Source organism: Muscardinus avellanarius, assembly GCF_963383645.1.
Source record: "Muscardinus avellanarius genome assembly, chromosome: 1".
NCBI lineage: Eukaryota > Metazoa > Chordata > Mammalia > Rodentia > Gliridae > Muscardinus > Muscardinus avellanarius.
Genome location: NC_137786.1, coordinates 178,903,861 through 178,924,512, shown reverse-complemented (window position 1 = coordinate 178,924,512; position 20,652 = coordinate 178,903,861). Strand labels below are relative to the sequence as shown.

General features: G+C 44.0%; 1 protein-coding gene across 2 annotated transcripts in view; it reads left to right on the top strand.

Moving 5' to 3' along the window:
* Positions 1–20,652, top strand: part of RNF121 (ring finger protein 121) — a gene marked incomplete at both ends in the record, with an annotated part of 67,505 nt that overhangs the window by 45,048 nt on the left and 1,805 nt on the right. Inside the window, 4 exons of one of the 2 annotated variants that reach the window (XM_080697980.1) lie at positions 3,710–3,864; positions 8,051–8,158; positions 12,377–12,497; positions 19,183–19,316. In XM_080697980.1, the coding sequence (XP_080554106.1) occupies positions 3,710–3,864; positions 8,051–8,158; positions 12,377–12,497; positions 19,183–19,316 (518 nt within the window). Of the gene's footprint in view, positions 1–3,709; positions 3,865–8,050; positions 8,159–12,376; positions 12,502–19,182; positions 19,317–20,652 lie in introns of both variants that reach the window. The other variant, XM_080697979.1, reaches the window with a different exon arrangement.

Sequence of the window (20,652 nt, the reverse complement as noted above, 5' to 3'; positions counted from 1 at the left end):
TTTTCCTTTTCATATATTTGTTGGCCATTTGTAATTCTTCTGAAATATGTCTGTTTAATTCATTTGCCCATTTATTGACTGGTTTGTAGTCTTTTTTTTTTTTTTTGTCTCTGGGCTATACTCCCAGCCTGCTTTTTTATTTTATTTTGAAACAAGGTCTCATTGAGTTGCAAAGGGCCTCACTAAGTAGTTGAGGCTATCTATGGGTCTATGAACCGTGATCCTTCTGTCTCAGCCTCCCAAATGCTGGAATTACAAGTGTGCCACCACGCCAGGCTTGTCCTTTTGATGTTATATTCTTTTAGTTCTTTATGCATTCTTGATATTAATCCTCTGTTAAAATGCTTTTTTAAATAAACTTTAAACTTACTTACTAAGCAAAATGCCAATAAATATCATGCCTCCATTTTCCCTGAGATACAGGGCTGCTTAAAAGAACTTTCTCATGTTAGAACTAGAAGGGGTTTGAGAAATAGAGCCAAATTCTTCCTCAGTGGGAAAGGACCTCTTTAGGGTAATTCAGTGAGGTGAAAGCCAAATAGAATTAAACCCAGGTCTGCTGTATCCCACTGGGTCATCTGTCTCCAAAGAGTTTAATTTCATCTCTATAATTTTTGTTCCTTCTCTCTCCTCCCTACTGGTTTCCCCATTTCTCTTCTTTCCTCCTCTGATCTCTCTTTCTCCCTTTCCTTTCTTTTTCATGATGTAATTTGAGTGACCTTTTTTCTTTTTCTTTTTTTTTTTTTTTTTGGTGGTACTGGGGATTGAGCCCGAGGGCATTTTACCTTGAGCTATATCCCCCACCATCATCATCACGTCGTCATTATTGTTATTATTATCATCTTGGAACATGATCTTGCTAGGTTGACTAGAGTCTCCCTACTTGCTGAGAGTGCCCTCAAACCTGCAATCCCCCTGTCTCCGCCTCCCAAGTACTGGGATTAAAATCGTGCGCCACCACGCCTGGCTTGAATGGCTTTTTTACCCTATAGTGTTAAGTCTGCAAGATCTTTCATTTCTTTTACACAAATGCCCAAACATACTCCTTATTGTCTTTGTCCAATTCAAAATAGAATCCAGGTTCTCTGCCTCTCTCCTCACTCAAAATGTACAGAGCTGTAGATTATGTAGAGAAAATTATTTTGACCCCGGGCTTCTTCTCAGAACATGCTGTTGGTGATGATGGGCAGAGGGAAAGAGGCTCTTAGAACAGGCCAGTGTTTTGAAAAGCTGGAAGGAGACCAGGAATTCCGATTCTGAAAGGACAAATGTGACCAGACTTGTGATTTAATTCTAGTCTCTCTTGGCCAACTGTTTTATAAACAGCCCCATGAGCGTGTTAAATCAAACAATTTGAAGAGAACAAAGGCACTTCTTCCACTCCCCAAAAATAACTTTAACATTTTGTTCATGTTGAAATGGTAACATTTTGGATATGTTGGGTTAAATAGAATTTATTAAATCAATACCACCTCTTTCTTTCTTGCTTTTTAAAAATGTAAGTAAGCCGGGCATGGTGGCGCATGCTTGTAATCCCCGCGCTTGGGAGGCTGAGACAGGAGGATCGCACGGGTTCGAAGCCAGCCTCAGCTACTTAGTGAGGCTCTCAGCAACTTAGTGAGACCCTGTTTCCAAATAAAATATAAAAAATAGTTCTGGGAGTATAGCCCGGAGGTAGAACGCCTCTGGGTTCCACCCCAAGTACCACAAAAAAAAAAAAAAATGTAGTAAGTAGAAAAATTTAAATAATATATGTGACTTCCATTATATCTCGGTTGAACAGCATTGGTCCCCACATCCCCAAGGACAAATACTTTAGTTTTCTTTACTGTGGGATGTTAGGAAACAAGTTTCTCTCCTCTGTTCAGTTGTGCTTTTTACTTGTTTGTCCTTTCTCCTCTTTATCAAGAAGGAAGCCTCCATCACATGCTCTCCTTTTGTACACCACTCATCACCCGAGAGAATAATGTCTTGTAGAAGTGTGTGGTTGAGGGAGGGAGAGAGGAAGCATCAGGGAGCAGAGGATTAGTGACTATTAACTCTTCAAGTAGAGTTAGAATTTTTTTGTGTATTTGTAACTTTTCAGTTAACAAGTACAGTAAGTTAAAGCTCTGAGGGAGGTAGTTATTAGGCACTTTTCTTTTTTGTGTGTGTTGTATATATGTATACTTGTGGAGGTACTTGGGATTGAATCTAGGGATGTTCAACCACTGAGTTATACCCCCAACCATCTTTTTTTTTTTTTGGTACTGGAGTTGTACCCCTACCTGATTTTATTTTTTGTTTGGAAACAAGATCTCACTAAGTTGGGGAAGACCTCGCTAAGTTGCCGAGACTGCCTTTGAACCTGCGATCCTCCTGTCTAAGCCTCCCAAGTACTGGGATTACAAGTGTGTGCCGCCATACCTGGCTCTATCTTATCTTTTAATTTATTTTTCCCCCCTCAGTACTGGGGATTAAACCCAGGGGCATTCTACTTCTGAGCCACATCCCCAGCCCTATTCATTTTGTGAAACAGGTCTCCCTAATTTGCTGAGGCTGATCTGGAACCTACAGTCCTCTTCTCTTGGCCTCTCAAGTACTAGGATTATAGGCATGCACCACCATGCCTGGCTTATTTTTTATTTTGAAACAGGATCTCACTAAGTTGCAGAGGGCCTTGCTAATTTGCTGAGGCTGGCCTCAAACCTCTGATTCTCCTTTCTCAGTTTCCCAAGTACTGGCATTACAGGTGTGTGCCACCACGACTTGATAATAGGCACTCTTTAAAACAGATATGTAGCCGGGCGTGGTGGCGCATGCTTGTAATCCCCGCGCTTGGGAGGTGGAGACAGGAGGATCACGCAGGTTCGGAGCCAGCAGCGCTGGCTTAAGAGACCCTGTTTCCAAATAAAAAATATAAAATAGGTCTGGGAGTGTAGCCCCGAGATAGAAGAGCTTCCAGGAACCTCAGTACCACCAAATAAACAAACAAACAAACAGAACAAAACAGATATGTACCACTCTCTTAGGAAGTCTTACTTCAGTCTAATCTTACCTTCCTCTTATTTATTTCTCCAGATTTATTGAGGGCTTATTGTATCCCAAACTGTTTTCTGGTATGAAGGAAATGGATTAATATAGCCAAGTCACCACCCTTAAGGAGCTTATGTTCAGGTAGCAAATGAATTATAAGCCAGCCTCGTATTCTGGATAAGCACTGTAATGAAGATAGAAAAGAAAATCTTTGGTGGATTAGGATTCATGACCAATTTTGACTGGAAAGGAGACTGAAGGTTTCATATGTCTTGGATGTGATATGATCGGGCAGAAAGTAGGTGGGCAGGAGGGTATTTTAGTCCAAGGACAACTTGACTCAAGGCCTGGGGCACGGCAGGAGGTGCCCCAGCACTGCGTCTCCTCCGTTCTATTTACGCTAGATGTAGGGCCACTAATAAAGTGTGGCTGTTGCTGCCTCACAGGCAAGAGATAGCAGGTGCTTCGATAGAAGGGAAGAAATACATTCAAAAGACAGTCGAATGAGGGGTGAAAGGGAGGAGTCAGACATGGTCCCAGATTTCTGACTTTGATCGCTAGTGGAGTTGCCTTTATTCACCACTGCAGATAGAGGATAGGATCCCTGAAACAGCAAACAAGAAGCTGTGTGGATTTGTGGCTAGAGCTGCAGAGGGAGCTGGCTGGAGCTGAAGTGCCTGTGTTTGTGTTTCAGATGGTGACCCTCTTTCAGATGTGGGTTGTCCCCCTCTATTTCACAGTGAAGCTGCACTGGTGGAGGTTTCTAGTGATCTGGATCTTCTTCTCCGCGGTCACAGCCTTTGTCACCTTCCGAGCCACACGAAAACCGCTAGTACAGACGACCCCAAGGTGAGCATTTAGGTAGCAAGGAAGAGCCTGGGTTCCCTGAAGCTCATGCGTTAGAGAGCACGGGGGAGCCGGTATTTGGGGGCTGAGACGGAAGGATTGCGGTTCGCGGACAGCCTCAGCTACTTAGTGAGGCCCTATCCAACTTACTAGACCCTGTTTCAAAACAAAGAATAGCCGGGCGTGGTGGCACACACTTGTAATCCCTGCACTTGGGAGGCTGAGATAAGGAGGATCACACAGGTTCAAAGCCAGCCTCAGCTACTTAGGCTTTCAGCAACTTAGTGAGACCGATTCCAAATAAAATATATAAATAGATCTGGGAGTATAGCCTGGAGGTAGAAAGCCCCTAGGTTCAACCCCCAGTACCACCCAAAAAAAAAAGAGACCTGTTTATATTAAAAGCAAGCAATGAATAAGCAAATAAATTATTGTGATCTTTCTGGGCTTGTTTTATTTATTTATTTAGTTAGTTAGTTACTACAGTACTGGGGATGGGACCCAGGAGCCTTCTACCTCCAAGCTACCTTTTATTATTTATTTTGAAACAGGGTCTCGCTGAGTTTGAAAGGGCATTACTAAGTAACTGAGGCTGTCCACGAACTACGATCCTCCTGACTCAGCCTCCCAAATGCTGGGATTACAAATGTGCACAACCATGTCCGGCTTCTGAGCTTGTTTTAAATGTTATTTTCTTCTGTTAACCTTTCTCTGATCTCTAAATAAGATTTCTATTATATTCTCTCATAAGACCCTTCATAGAACTTACTGCAATTTATAGCAAAACAATACTTTGAGTATCTGTCTTCTCCACTTAACTATACATACGAGATTAGGAACCACGTCCATTTTGTTGATCACTGTATGTCCAGGTCTTGCCACAGGCCTGGCATATATAAAAATTATTGTTGAGGCTGGGCATGGTAGTATATACCTGTAATCTCAGTACTTAGGAGGTTGAGACAGGAGGAATGCAGGTTTAAGACCAGCCTCAACAATTTAGGTGAGAGTCAGAAACCTGACAAGACCCCATTCCAAAATAAAATATAAAATGGGGCAAAGGTATAGCTTGGAGGTAGAAGGCCCCTAAATTCAACCCCCAATACCAAAATTTTTTTTTGTTTTTGAATGAGTGAATTGCAAATTTGCAATTAAAAAAAATAATTCTTTTTCTTAGGTTACAAGAGAGCTTCTGCCTATGTAATTTTTTTTTGTATTTTATCCATGTGTATTTCTCATTTAGTCTCCTCCCAACCAGCTTTGTAAGGTCATTTAATATCTACTTGATAGAAAAAGGCATTTTCAAGACGGATATGTTGGTGCATGCTTATAATCCCAGCATTTGGGAGGCTGAGAACAGAGGATTGCGGTTCATGGACAGCCTCAGCTACTTAGTGAGGCCCTTTGCAACTCAGTGAGACCTGGTTTCAAAATAAAGAATAAAAAATAGGGCTGGGAGTGTAGCTCAGAGGTAGAATGCCCCTGGGTTCCATCCCTAGTACAGCAAAAAAAAGAAAAGGGCATTTTCCCATTTTTTTCATTCAACAAGCACTAACTGTGCCAGGCTCCGTGCTGAGTGTGGAGATGCTGAGCTGTGTAAGACGTGCTCCCTGCCTCACAGAGTGCTCCATTTAATGGCAGGGGTGGACAACAAAGCCCCAGTTGCAGTGGGTGAATGCTATGAGATGTGTGCGCAGGTCCAGGAGAACCTGCAGGGAAACTGGCCGCTCTGAGTTGAGGCCACCTGACCCAGAGTCTTCCCAGGAACAAGTCGCTCCTCTTTGTGTGTGTGTGTGTGTGTGTGTGTGTGTGTGTGTGTGTGTGTGTGTGTTACTAGAGATGGAACCCCAGGAATCTTCTTCTGAGCTATACCCCTAGCCCAATTTTATTTTTTATTTGGAAACAGGGTCTTACTAAATTGTTGAGAACCTTATAAGTTCCTGAGGCTGGCCTCAATCCTATGATCTTTTTGTCTCAGCCTTCCAAGTACTGAGATTACAGGCATGCACCACCCTGCCCAGCTCCTTCTCTTCCACTTTACTGCAAGCTTTTCTCTGGCCTTCTGAGTTGCTTTGTAAAAGGTGTAGCTGGTGATATAGAAGCCCCTCTCTGGTCCCCTTCTAGACCATCATAGAGGGTGCAGGCTCTGGAGCCAAATGGACGTGGATTAGAACTCCAAGCCCAGCTACTTTCACCTTTTTGAGCCTTGAATTCTTCATTCCTAAAAAATGAGATGATAATTACTACCTTATATAGGGTGATATAAAGATGATATACAATAGAACATGAGTCACCAAGTGACAAACAGTACCAACTTCTAGCTAAAAGGACAAAGAAAGTGTCAGTAGTATAGAAGGTTTTTCCAGGCATCGTAGCACATGCCTGTTATCCCACTACTCGAGAAGCTGAGACAGGAGGATCGCAGGTTCAAGGCCAACGTTAGCAACTTAGGCTCTCAGCAACTTAGACCCTGTTTCCAAATCAAAAATAAAATGGGGCTGGGGGTATAGCTCAGTAGTAGAATGCCCCTGGGATCAATCCCCAGCACCTCCCTACATATACAAATATGCATATGCATATATATATATATATATATATATATATACCTATTTATGGTTTTTATATTAAAAATTAATACTTGATAGTGCTTTACCATTTTATAGCACCTTTATAAACATCCTCACTTACTTATGCAGCACTTATGAGGACATGGGCTCTGTCAGTGCACTGAGAAAGATAGCATGGTCTCCCCATTTTACAAAGAAGTAAGCTTGTCTGAGAGGGATGATTTGACTTACCTGGGGTCGCTAAACAAATGAAACCTTGCCGGGCGAGGTGGCACAGGCTTGTAATCCCAGCATTCAGGAGGCTGAGACTGGAGGATCTCGGTTCACAGCTAGCCTCAGCTACTTAGTGAGGCCCTCCACAACTTAGACCCCGTTTTAAAATAAAGAATAAAAAATAGGGCAGGGGGTGTAGCTCGGAGGTCAAAATGCCTCTGGGTTCCATCCCCAGACCTGCAAAAAAAAAAAAGAAAAAAAGAAAACAAACCTCACTTATTCCAAATTAAAGATTTTTTGACCTAATATTTTATGTCCTTTCTACTGTGTCTCTCCCTTCTGATCAACACAAACTCTTGGTGATGAAGCCATGTATTGTCTTTGAAAATAACACTGCATGACTGCTTGCTTGGCCATGGCAGGGAGGCTCAGCAGGGTTGGCAGTAGCCCAGTCAGCTCTCAGAAACCCGGAAGGCTTGTGCTGGTTAGTCAGGCAAATTGCTGAGTTATCATTGGCTATCATTACAGATAGAATATTGGCTTCTTTTGGAGTGTTTTGGTGGTATTGGGGCTTGAACCCAGGGACATTCTACCTCTGTGAACTACACCCTCAGCCTATTTTATTTTATATTTTGAAACAGTCTCACCTAGTTGCTGCGACTGGCCTCAAACCCATAATCCTTCTGTCTCAACCTCCCAAGTACTGGGATCACAGGCTTGCACCACCGTGCCTGGCTTAGTGGCTTCTAATATCAAAGAGTTACCCCCATAGCATTTACACGAACAACCCCACTCTTCCACCACAACAACACACGTACATCTAATTCAGAGGTACTTCTCTAGTGCCTCCCTCCTTTCTTCAGAGGAAAAAGCCATTTCAGAAGCAAATTTATGAGACATCATTTCTCTCATTTTTAGTTTGTAAAGAGGAGCAAAACTATATTCAACCTACCCAAGCCCATGGACAAACACCTGTAGGAGATTCTACAGATTCTCGGATTCGTGTTCCCTTGAGTTCTCTTTCCTGACAGGAACAGCTAGCCTTCCCACCTGCCCTCTCCTGACGGTTATTAGCTTTCACTTCCTTAGACAACTAACCTGAATGTGACATGACAGAGCTGTCTTTGGTCAGCTGTGCCCTTTCCTTGTTTGAAACTGAAACTTCTTTTTAGATATCTCTTTTCTTTTCTGAGTTCCACACCAGGAAAATACAAAGCACTAGTTTCCCGGAGGTGTTTCTGCAATTGAGAAAGTGAATCCTTTCAAACAGTAACTGAAGTTGCTCAAAAAGTCCTAAGAATAGAGCCTGATGTCACAACTGATAGGAGAATAAGGGGTGGTGGCCGCCCAGTGGCCCTGAGGGCAGTGTCTGTGTCAGCTGGACTAAGTACTTTATCTCCTTTCTCCAGGTTGGTCTATAAATGGTTCCTGCTCATCTATAAAATCAGCTATGCCACTGGCATCGTTGGCTACATGGCTGTCATGTTCACTCTCTTTGGTCTTAACTTATTGTTCAAGTGAGTACCCTTTGCTTGTGGTTTTGCTGGTGTTTGAGGAGCAATCCCTGTGGCAAGTCCTGAGTATTAACAGAGGGGACATGCCACCCACGATGATAGGTGTACTGTTCATTGCAATATCCACTATGCCTGAGAGGCCATATATATATAAACACACACACACACACACACACACACACTTTTGTGGCACTGAAGATTAAACCTAGAAGTACTCCACCTCTGAGCTACACCCCCAGCCCAGTTTTATTTCTTATTTGGAAACAGTCTCACTAAGTTGCCCAGGCTGGCTTAGAATCTTCGATCCTCCTCTCTCAGCCTCCTAAGTACTGGGATTAAGTACATGTGCCACCACGCCCAGCAAGAGAAGCCTTATACTCAAGTAGACTGGGGACTGGCAAACTGTTCCTTTGGCCCAGAGCAGCCCAGAGCTTGTTTCCACAACATGAGGTGTCGCCGGGACACTCATAATCCAGTCGTGTGTGGTCACTCGCTTATGACTGCCTGTGGCTGCTTTTGCCTGGAAACAACACAATTGGGTGTCCGTGATAGATACCCTATGGGCCACAAAGCCTAAAATGTTTATTTCCTGGTGCTTAACAGAGAAGGTTCGCCAATCCTTGAGCTGAGAAAGTTGAACTCTTGTGACCTCAGCTGGCAACAGGTCTACTTCAAAGAAGGCAAGAAAGGAAACACAGCAGGGCAGTGTCCACTGGAGTCCTCACGGTGTCCCAGAGCTGAGGTGTGAGGACGCAGGTCCACGCTGATGGGTGTGGAACCGCCCTGGTCTGGAAACCCCTTCCCCCTAGTATAGCACATCCAGTTTTTTGTTGTTGTTGTTGTTGTTGTTTTGTTTTGTTTTGTTTTCCTGGTGGTACTGGGGGTGGAACCCAGAGGCTTTCTACCTCCGGGCTATACTCCCAGACCTATTTTATATTTTCTTTGGAAACAGGATCTCACTAAGTTGCCGAGAGCCTCACTAAGTAGCTGAGGCTGTCTTTGAACCTGTGCGATTCTCCTGTCTCAGCCTCCCAAGTGTGGAGATTACAAGTGTGTGCCACCACGCCCGGCTAGCACATCCAGTTTTAAGAATGTCCTAGTCTGGGGACAGTGACCAATCCCAGGTCATTTTAATATTTTAGCAGGGTTGCTGGTAATCCAGCTAGCATTCCACTTTGTAAGATGTCTGAAAAAACAGTTCTAGGAAGTTAGCCTGTGGACATTTAAGTCCTGCTCCATTAAGTTGTTTTCAGTATAGTACTATCACAGATAACATGGCTCTGTTGCTTTTTTTGGGGGGGGGCGGGTACCAGGGATTGAACCCAGAAGCATTTTAAATCCTCAGCCCTTTTTATTTTTTGTTTTGAACCAGATCTCACTAGGTTGCTGAGAGTCACTCTTAATTTGCTGAGGCTAGCTTCAAACCTGTAGTCCTCCCGTCTCAGTCTCCCACGTACTGAGATAACAGGTGTGTGCCACCCTGCCCAGCTGACTCTTGCTTTATAAGGGTACATCTCTAGGAATAAAATTCTGGCTGTTGCTTCTTATTGTCATGAGCCTTCTAAAAGAAGATCTGTATCAGCTACAGGTCCTCCCGCCCCCAAATGAGGCAGAAGCCAAGAAATTCTGAGCTTAGAGATTAGAGGGCACCATGAGTCAGTGGTCAGGAGAGGGTGGAAATATGGTTTCCTAAATGAAGTAACGATGACTGTGCTAAGCCTGGTCAGTGCACTGAAGCTGAAGGAGTTTAGGATTCATGGTTAAGTTGTTGATGGGAAGCTATTGACATTTTCCCCAAACCCAGTATACTGTAGGTAGGATTATCTTTGAAGCCAAAAGGAGTTTATTTCAGGACAAGTAAAACATAAGTACTACTTTATGTAGAGAGAGGACATCCACAGGCTTCGTTCTTCCAGGGGTAGTTCCAGAATAAACAGGCTCCAAAAAGGGTTAGAGGACTTCATCACTGGGGAACCTAATAGATATCTTATCAAATGAAAACAAAGGCATTTATTGGTATCTTTCTAACCTGTGTGGTTCAAAAAATAAAAATCAAGATTCTGATAGCTGGACACATTGGAATGCTGGCCTGGGCAACTTAATGATACTCTATTAAAAAAAAAAAAAAAACAGAGCCAGGCGTGGTGGCACATGCTTGTACTTGCAGCATTTGGGAGGCTAAGACTGGAGGATTTTGCTTCACAGCCAGCCTCAGCTACTTAGTGAGGCCCTTTGCAACTGAGTGAGACCCTGTTTCAAAATAAAAAATAGGGCTGGGGGTGGAGCTTAGAGATAGAATGCCCTGGGTTCCATCTCCAGTACCATAAAACAAACAAATAAGAAAAACAAAACAGGCATGGTGGCACAGACTTATAGTCCCAGTACTTGGGAGATGGAGACAGGAGGATAGCAAGTTTGAGGCCAGCCTCAGTCCTCTTTCAAAATAAAAAATAAAATAGGGCTAGAGATGTAGCTTAGAGGCAGAATGACCCTGGGTTTAATACCCAGTACCACAAAAGTAAAGTAAATATAATAGAGATTCTGTATTTGTGTTAAAGATGTTTCTAAGCCGGGTGTGGTGGCACACGCTTGTAATTCCTGTGCTTGGGAGGCCGAGACAGGAGGATCGCGCAGGTTCAAAGCCAGCCTCAGCTACTTAGCGAGGCTCTCGGCAATTCAGTGAGACCCTTTTTCCAAATAAAATGTAAAATAGGTCTGAGAGTGTGGCCCAGAGGTAGAAGGCCCCTGGGTTCCATCCCAAATACCATAAAAAAAGAGACGTTTTAACTCTATTTATAGTTCATTTTACTTGCCCAAAATGTAAAAAGAACAAAACAGAATTGAGACTCCTGAGATTTTTAATGCTGTTGGTCATGTCAATTGGTGTAAGATCACTGATGTCTAGTTAGTGGGTTACGTATTGTGAGGTTGATGAGCAAAGTCAACTCTTTGATCTTTATTCTTCTTAGTGAATAGACTTGACCAAAGTTTCCCTTTGGTAGCAGTATACAGAATATACTTAAAATTTTATGACAGCTGGGCGTGGTACACGCTTGTCATCCCAGCATGCAGGAGGCTGAGACTAGAGGATCACGGTTCACAGACAGCCTCAGCTACTTAGTGAGGCCCTCTGCAATTTGGTGAGACCCTGTTTCAAAATAAAGAAAAAAATAGGGCAGGGGACGTAGCTCAGAGATCAAATGCCCCTGGATTCCATCCCCAGACCCGCAAAATAAAAAAAATTATGATAACTGTACATATATAAATATTTACTAGCTAATTTTTCCTAAATATGTTTGGCAAACTTTTTCTGTAAAGGGCCAGATAGTAAATATTTTAGGTTCTGTGGGACAATAGGCAGAAATCTAGGATATTACATAGATACTTACATCCCAAGATAGAAAATGCCCACCTGTTCTTCCCTATTTCCCTGGGGGCATGGGGCACATCTTGGGCATGCTTTGTGCCAGTTGCCATCAGTTGAGACTGTCTCAGGGGCTGGCCTGCAGGGGTTGTTTGGCTCCTGGATCATTGTTAGTCTCTGCTCTAGAGACAACAGATCCTGGCCTGCACCTCCCTCCGTAGGCAGCTAGCTCCAGGTGAGGCAACTCGCTGACCTGCCAACTTCTAGACTGAAATTTTACCTCTTGGTGTCCAGCAATTGCCAGCAATAGAGTCCACAACACACAGGTCCCAGTGAGCATGGGCCCTGCCGGCAGAGCTGCCAGTCAGGGGCAGAGTAGGGACAGGGCAGGAGGGGACACTCTGCCTTGATCTTAGCAGCTTATAGTATTGGCTTCTTCTAGAGATGTCCATGAGTCTGGCATGGTGGCGCATGCTTGTAATCCCAGCATTTGGGAGGCTGAGAGCAGAGGATTGCGGTTCGTGGACAGCCTCAGCTACTTAGTGAGGCCCTTCGCAACTTAGTGAGACCTTGTTTTAAAATAAAGAATTAAAAAAAAATAGGGCGGGGGTGTAGCTCAGAGGTCAAATGCCCGTGGGTTCCATCCTGAGACCCGCCAAAAAAAAAAATAAAATAAAAAATAAAAAAAAAGATGTCTATGAGCCGTTTAAAAACTAGATTTGGTCTCATTTGCCAACCCTTGGCCCTAGCCTTTGAAGTTGTCCAACTTCAGACCCTGAATTGTGTGTCCCAGAGTTACCGTCCACAGCTGTCGTGTCTCGAGGCAGGCTTCCTGACCGTGTTGCTTTCCCTAACAGAATTAAACCAGAAGATGCCATGGACTTTGGCATTTCTCTCCTCTTCTATGGCCTCTACTATGGAGTTCTTGAGCGGGACTTTGCAGAAATGTGTGCAGACTACATGGCGTCTACCATAGGGGTGAGTACACCTCGAGTATTGCCTCCTGCTGCCTCCAACTTGTTCAGCTTATCCTTTCTTCTGTGATGGACAAGAAAAGCACTACAGGATAAGATGAGCCATATCAAATCCTTCAAGATGTGGGTGATATGACGCTGGGCGTGGTGGCACAGGTTTGTAATCCCCGGTGGAGACAGGATCCTGTTTCCAAATAAAAAAGTATAAAATAGGTCTGGGAGTGTAGCCCAGAGGTAGAAGGGTTTCCAGGAACCCCAGCACCATCAAAAAAAAAAAAAAGATGTGGGTGGTATGCATGGAGAGTCCTTCCTCAGAATTTGGAAAGCTGGAGCCAGGCATGGGGGCACATGCTTGTAATCCCAGCATGTGGGAGGCTGAGACAAGAGGATGGAAGTTTGTGGACAGCCTCAACTACTTAGTGGAGCCCTTTGCAACTCAGTGAGACTGTTTTAAAATAAAGAATAAAAAATAGGGCTGGGGACCTGGGTGTGGTGGTACAGGCTTGTAATCCCAGCATTTGGGAGGCTGTGACCCAGAGTGGTTCGCGGACAGCCTCAGCTACTTAGTGAGGCCCTCTGCAACTCAATGAGACCCTGTTTCAAAATAAAGAATAAAAAATTGGGCAGGGGTTCTAGCTTGGAGGTCAAATGCCTCTGCGTTCCTTCCCCAGACCTGCCCAAAAAAAAAAAGGGCTGGGGATGTAGTTTGGAGGTAGAATGCCTGGGGTTCAATCCCAAGTACTGCAAAAAAAAAAAAAAAAAGTTTGGAAAGCTGACTGGGTGTGGTGATGCATGCCTTTACTTAATCCCAGTACTTGAGGGGCTGAGACAGGAAGATCACAGGTTCAAGGCCAGCCTCAGCAATTTAGACACCCTGTTTCAAAAGAAAGAATAAAAAGGGATGGATTGTGAGGTAGCTTACAGGTAGAATAATGCTCCTGCGGTCCATCCTCAATACTAAAAAACAATTTTTTTTTTTTTTAGAAAGCCAGATTGCGCTCTGCATGGTGGTGCACGCTTGTAATTCCAGTGTTTGGGAGGCTGAGACTGGAGGACTGTGGTTTATAGACAGCCTCAGCTATGTAGTGAGGCCCACTGCAACTTAGTGAGACCCTGTTTCAAAATAAAAGAATAAAAAAGGGCAGGCGTACAGCTCGGAGGTCGAATGCCCCTGGGTTAAATAAATAAATTAAATAAATAAATAAATAAATAAATAAATAAATAAATAAATAAATGAAAGATTGCATATGTATCCTAGAATTTTTAGATTTAGTTTTCTTTTTTTTTTCTTTCTTTCTTTTTTTCCATACTGGGGATTCTACCTCCAAGCTACACTCCCAGCCCTATTTTTTTATTCTTTATTTGGAAACAGGATCTCACTAAATTATAGAGGGCCTCACAAGTTGCTGAAGCTGGCCATGAACCTGTGATCCTCCTGTCTCAGTCTCCCAAGTATTTGGGAGGCCTTACAAATGTGTGCCACCACGCCTGGCTAAAAAGTAGTTTTTAATTTTCAATCTGAAGATATCCTGGTGATTAATTTCAGCATTCCTAGAAATGAAACTGTGAGGTTTTATAATTGTGCTAGCATGCAGTCTCAGTTCTTTTTTAGTACTCTGCACTACCCTCTTTGGTGTGGAGTGGCCCTTTGTTTTGCCTCACTTGCAGAAGTCCAATGTGAACTAGCGTAACTTCCTAAAGTGAGTCAGGGCCTTGGGTGGAATCTTGTGAGCTCATAAGCTTGTGACAGCCCGTCAGTGTCATTTTCACTTACACCAAAGTCTTGCTGGGATGCCGGGGAGGGGATGGTGAAGTGAGCCTGCCTTCTGCTGTGCCCCTGAGTCACTGGAAGGCAGGCGCCAGGCCGGGCCGTGTGTCCACCTCACACTTTCTGTCCTCTGAGCAGTTTCTGTGCCCCGGATTTCCCGTGTGTGCGTGTGTGTGTGTGTGTGTGTGTGTGTGTGTGTGTGTGTTACTGGGGATTGAACTCAGGGACATTCTACCTTTGAGCTACACCCGGATTTCCCGTGTGTGTGTGTGTGTGTGTGTGTGTGTGTGTGTGTGTTACTGGGGATTGAACTCAGGGACATTCTACCTTTGAGCTACACCCCCAGCCTTATTTTATTATTCTTTAATTTTGAAACAGGGGCTCACTAAGTTGCAGGGAGCCTCACTAAGCTGTTGAGTCTGACCTTGAACCTGCAATCCTCCTGTCTCAGCCTCCCAAATACTTGGATGATAAGCAGGTGCCACCATGCCCTGCTATCATCATCTTTTGCTTTTAAAGAATTGTAAGCCAGGCGTGGTGGCGCACACTTGTAATCCCCGTGCTTGGGAGGCAGAGACAAGAGGATCGCGCAGGTTTGAAGCCAGCCGCAGGCGCTGGCTTAGGAGACCCTGTTTCCAAATAAAAATGTAAAAATAGGTCTGGGAGTATAGCCCGGAGGTAGAAGGGCTTCCAGGAACCCCAGTACTACCAAAAATAAAAAACAAAAAAAATAAAAAAATAAAGAATTGTAGTAGTCTCCTGTCTGGTCTTTTTTAATCCATGTTGACATCATCTCCAAACCAGTCTTCACACAGAAGACCAGATTATTAAAAATTTGAAACCAGGCATGGTGGCTCACACTTGTAATCCCAGCATTTGGCAGGCTGAGACAGGAGGATCACGGTTCACGGCCAGCCTCAGCTACTTAGCCCTTCGCAAGTCAGTGAGACCCTGTTTGAAAATAAAGAAAGAATAGGGCTTGGGGTGTGGCTCGGAGGTAGAATACCCCTGGGTTCTATCCCCAGTACCGCAAAAAAAAAAAAAAAAATTGAGTCTGATCATGTTGCACCCTTTAATGTTTATAATGAGTTTGGTTTTTTTTTTATGTTCTAGACTTCTTAAATGTCAGTTTCTCTTAGCAATAAGGGCCAGGAGGAAAGAGGCTCAGTCTATATTGTTCCAGAATTTTAACTCAAGAACTTAGTCCAGTGGCTGGTACTTAGTCAATGCCCAGTATAGTTTGATGGAAGGAAGGAGTTCGGGTGGCTTGTTCAAAGTTGTCAAGATAGTGACATGAAGTTGACATAGTGGTGCATGCTTATAATCCCAGTACATGGGAGACAGACAGGAGGATTGCAGTGCAGGTTTGAAGCCAGCCGCACTGGCTTAAGAGACCCTGTTTCCAAATAAAAAAGTATTTAAAAAAAAAAAAGATACGCCAGGCGTGGTGGCGCACGCTTGTAATCCCCGCGCTTGGGAGGCGGAGACAGGAGGATCGCGCAGGTTCGAAGCCAGCCGCGCGCGCTGGCTTAGGAGACCCTGTTTCTAAATAAAAATATAAAAATAGGTCTGGGAGTGTAGCCCAGAGGTAGAAGGGCTTCCAGGAACCCCAGTACCACCAAAAAAAAAAAAAAAAAAAAAAAAAAGATAAAATTGGGCTGAGGATGTACCTGGGAGGTAGAATGTCCGTGAGTTAAATCCCTACTGCCAAAAAAAAAAAAAAAATAGTGACATGAGGTCTGTCTAGGCCTAACACACCAAATGGACCTTGAGTTCTTTCTCCTGAAGGATCAGCTCTCGAGCTAAACTGAAACCTGCCTCCCTATGCTTTGCCTAGTTCAACCTCAGAGCCTCTTGATCCAGACTCCACCTGGCTGGTTTCTGTGCCCATGGGATTGCTGGGGATTTTCTTATTTGACAGACCTCTATGATGACTTTTTTTGAAACAGCCTGTAGGGTTTAACCCTGCCTGCTGTCAGCAAAGCAAACCTAAATTTAAAAAATGCAAGCTGTATGTGGTGGCATACACCTGTAATCCCAGTATGTGGGAGGCTGAGACAGTAGGTTTGAAGTCAGGTTCAGCAATTTAGTGAGTCTCTCAGCAAATAAGCAAGACCTGTTTTCCTAATAAAAAGTAAAAGAGCTGGGGTATAGCTCAAGGGTAGAATGCCTTTGGGTTCAATCGCCAGTACCACCAAAAACAAACAAGACTAAGTACAATTACTCAACCTCCCAGGTTTGGAGAAAACTGTAATACTAAATGGAGAAAAATTTAAAAAATCATTATACAATTTTACAGAATGAAAACTTTCTAGAAAATGTTCTAGAAAACTTTCTAGAACATGTTCCCAACAGTGAGAATATACTTAACACCACCAAATTACACGTTTAAAAATGGCCAATAGGCTGGCGGTGCAGCCCAGTAGTAGCACCTGCCTGTTGTGTATAAGGTCCTGAGTTTAAGCCTCAGCACTACAGTTGTAAAGAAATTATAATCCCACAGCCTATGCATTACCAGTGTGAACATTCTCACATTGTACCTTCTGAGTGTTTGTCTCTGGACAGGTATGGCCTCTTCCTTACATATGGCACCAATCATACTGAACATCCTTTTTTTTTTTTTTTTTTGCAGTATTGGGGATGTATTGTGTTATTTTTATTCTTATTAAAACATAAAATTCACCACTGTAGCTTTTTTTTCTTTGCGGCACTGGAGATGGAACTCGGGCTTTCTACCTCTGAGCTACACTCCCAACTCCCAGCCCTGTTTTTTATCCTTTCTTTTGAAATAGGATCTCACTGAGTTGCAAAGGGCCTCACTAAGTAGTAGCTGAGGCTGTCCTCGAATCACGATCCTCCTGTCTCAGCCTCCCAGATGCTGGGCCATTTTAACTATTTTAAGTTTACAGTTTAGTTTGTGAATTACATTCACAATGTTGTACAACCATCATCACTTTCTAGCCCCAGAATTTTTCATCTCAAACACAAACTCTGCCCATTAGCCACTAACACCTTTTCCTCTTCCACCTAGTCCCTGGTTATCTCTAATCTATTTTTCTATCTCTGAATTTGCTTATTTTAATAGATATTTCATGTAGTTGGAATCACAATATTTGTCCTTTGTTATCCTTTGTTATCCTTTGTTTTTTTACTTAGCTTAGTATGTTCACCTAATTATTGGTGTGTAGCACTTATCAGAACTTCATTTCTTTTGATGGCTGAATAATATTCCATTGTGTGTATGTACCACGTTTTGTTTATCCATCCATTGACCCGCCTTGGGTCAGCTTCACTTTGGGGCTATTATGAATGCTGCCACGAGCACTGGCATTTACGTATCTGTTCTTCTTTCACTTCTATTTGACATATACCTAAGGAATGGAATCGAAAGGGCATGTGATAGTCCTGTTTAACCTTTTTATTTATTTCAGTACTTGGGATTGAACCCAGGATCTCCCATGTGCGAGATAAGTGCTCTAACTGAGCTGCATCCTCAGCTCTCTGCTGAGCTTCGAGGAAATGCCAGCGTTTTCTACTTTAGTGAATATCTGTGTTTTTGAAGTTTAGTTTTGTTTTTACATTTTTGCTTATTTCTTTAAATTTCTTGAAGTGAAATGAATGAGTTAAAGAGTAGGACAGTTTTAGACATTCTGCCAAATGGGATTTAAAAAGCTTCAGCCTTTGCTGCTGCTCCTGCTGCTGCTACAAATGCCTCAGGATGCCACGTCAGCATCCCACCCAATATTTCACATTTAAAAATTTTTTTACCAGCCGGGTGTGGTGGTGCACGCTTGTAATCCCAGTACTTGGGAGGCTGAGACAGGAAGATAGCAGTTTTGCGCCCAGCCTCAGGTACTTGGGCCCTCCACAACTTAGACCTTGCTTCAGAAATAGAGAGTAGCTCAGTGTAGTGGCACACACTTGTAATCCCAGTACTTGGGAGGCTGAGACAGGAGGACCATAGGTTCACTGACAGCCTCAGCTACTTAGTGAGGCTGTTTCAAAATAAAAAAAAATAGTGAGACCCTGTTTCAAAATAAAAGAATAAAAAGTAAGGACTGGAGTATTGCTTGGAGATAGAATACCACTGGGTTCAGTCCCCAGTACAAAAAAAAAAAAAAAAAAAAAAAATTCAGCACTGTGTACTGAACCCAGGACTTCATTCATATTAGGGAGATGCTCTACCATTGAGCTATATCTCTACCCCTTTTTATATTTTACTTTGAGACAGGATCTAAGTTGCCCAACTGGCCTCCACCTTGCAGTCCCCTCGCCTCAGCCTCCTGTTTATCTAGATTACAGGTGTGCAGCACTGTGCGTGGCTTCACTATTCTAAATGTCAGAGAACAATGTGCCTCTCTCATAAGACCAGTCCGATTACAGTGACTCAGCCTGCAACCTGACAGAGCTCCTGCCATCAGCTCTATGACCTTCTCCCTCCCTTTCCGCTTGTCCGCAATGCTGACCCAGCCCAGCCTCATGTCCTGTTAAATCTAACATTTACCTCTCTACCTATCTCTGGTTTGTCCATTTCTGCCTGTTTCTCCAGCAAAGGTAAATGTCATTTGGCTTAAAAAGATGTCCTCTAAAACCGGGCGTGGTGGCGCACGCTTGTAATCCCAGCATTTGGGAGGCTGAGACCTGAAGATCAAGGTTGACGGACAGCCTCAGCTACTTAGTGAGGCCCTCTGCAACTCAGTGAGACCCTGTTTCAAAATAAAGAATAAAAAATAGGGCTGGGGTTGTAGCTCAGCGGTAGAATGCCCCTGGGTTCCATCCCTGGTACCGCAAAAAAAAAAAAAGGTTGTCCTCTAACTCCCCTGCACTTTCCCTTTTCTCCAGAAGACCCGGGTCTCCGTGATGCACTCCCACTTGGGTGGCTTCTTACGGCTTTTCCTTCCCTCCTGTTCTCTCCCTCCAGTTCTACAGTGAGTCAGGCATGCCCACCAAACACCTCTCGGACAGCGTGTGTGCCGTGTGTGGACAGCAGATCTTTGTGGATGTCAGCGAAGAGGGCATCATCGAGAACACGTATAGGCTGTCCTGCAATCACGTGTATCCTGCCTTGAGCTTCTGGGCCACAGCTCTCCTGGGACCACACTGTGGTCAGGGACGGAAGTGGGTAGCTGGGACCCTGGGCATGCCGTCCAGGCCTTGGAGTGTAGGAGAGCCATCCTGGGGAAGGGACTAGCCTTCCTTGCCCCGACCTGTGGACTGGATCCACCCTGTGTACGCAGTGGTTATCAACTGCCTAGGTCAAAGAGAACCTGTGGCCAAAGCTAGTGAGGCTGTGCCAGCTAGACCAAGATGAGACATCCCAGGGGAAGAGGACCCTCCAACATGGTTCCTCAGTTTAAATCCCCTAATCTGAGCTGAGTGTGGTGGTGCATGCCTGTAATCCCAGTACTTGGGAGGCTGAGACAGGAGGATTACAGGTTTACAGCCACCCTCGGCAACCTCGTGAGGCCCTCAGCAACTTAGCAAGACCCTGTTTCCAAATAAAAAATAAAATAGGGCTGGGGTGTAGCTCAGAGGTAGAATGCTTTTGGGTTTGATCCCCATTATCAATCAATCAATCCCCTATTCTGAATAACAGATTTTTGGTTCGTTTTTATTTTTATTTATTTTGCAGGTCTGGAGATGGAACCCAAGGGCATTCAATCCCCGAGCTACACCCCCTGCCCTATATTTTTATTCTTTATTTTGAAACAGGGTCTCACTGAGTTGCAAAGGGCCTCACTAAGTAGCTGAAGCTGTCTGAACTATGATCCTCCGGTCTCATCCTCCCAAATATTGGGATTAAAAGTGTGCGCCACCATGCCCGGCTGTGTTTTTATATCTTGTGGTATTAGGGATAAAACCCAGGGGCATTCTACTTCCAGGATGCACCTCCAGCCCTATTTTATTTTTAATTTGGAAACAGGGCCTCACTAACTTGCTGAGGCTGGCTGCAAACCTGCGATCCTCCATTCTCAGCCTCCTGAGTACTGGGATTCAAGGTGTGTGCTACCAGCCAGGTGTGGTGGCACATGCTTCTAATCCCAGCATTCGGAGGCTGAAACCAGAGGATAGCGGTTGCAGACAGCCTCAGCTACTACTTAGTGAGGCCCTTTGCAACTCAGTGAGACCCAGTTTCAAAATAAAGAATAAAAAATAGGACAGGGGGTGTAGCTTGAAGGTCGAATTGCCCCTGGTTTCCATCCTCAGACCTGCAAAAAAAAAAAAAAAAAAAGATGTGTGTGCTACGCTGCCTTGCTGAATAACAATTCTATTTACCATGTATTTACTGGGCTGTCACTCTGCCTGTGTTGGGAGATCCATGTGTTATTTCCATTTTGCATAACAGCCCTGTGATACAGAGAAATCATTTCCTCACGTGTAAAGTGAGGAA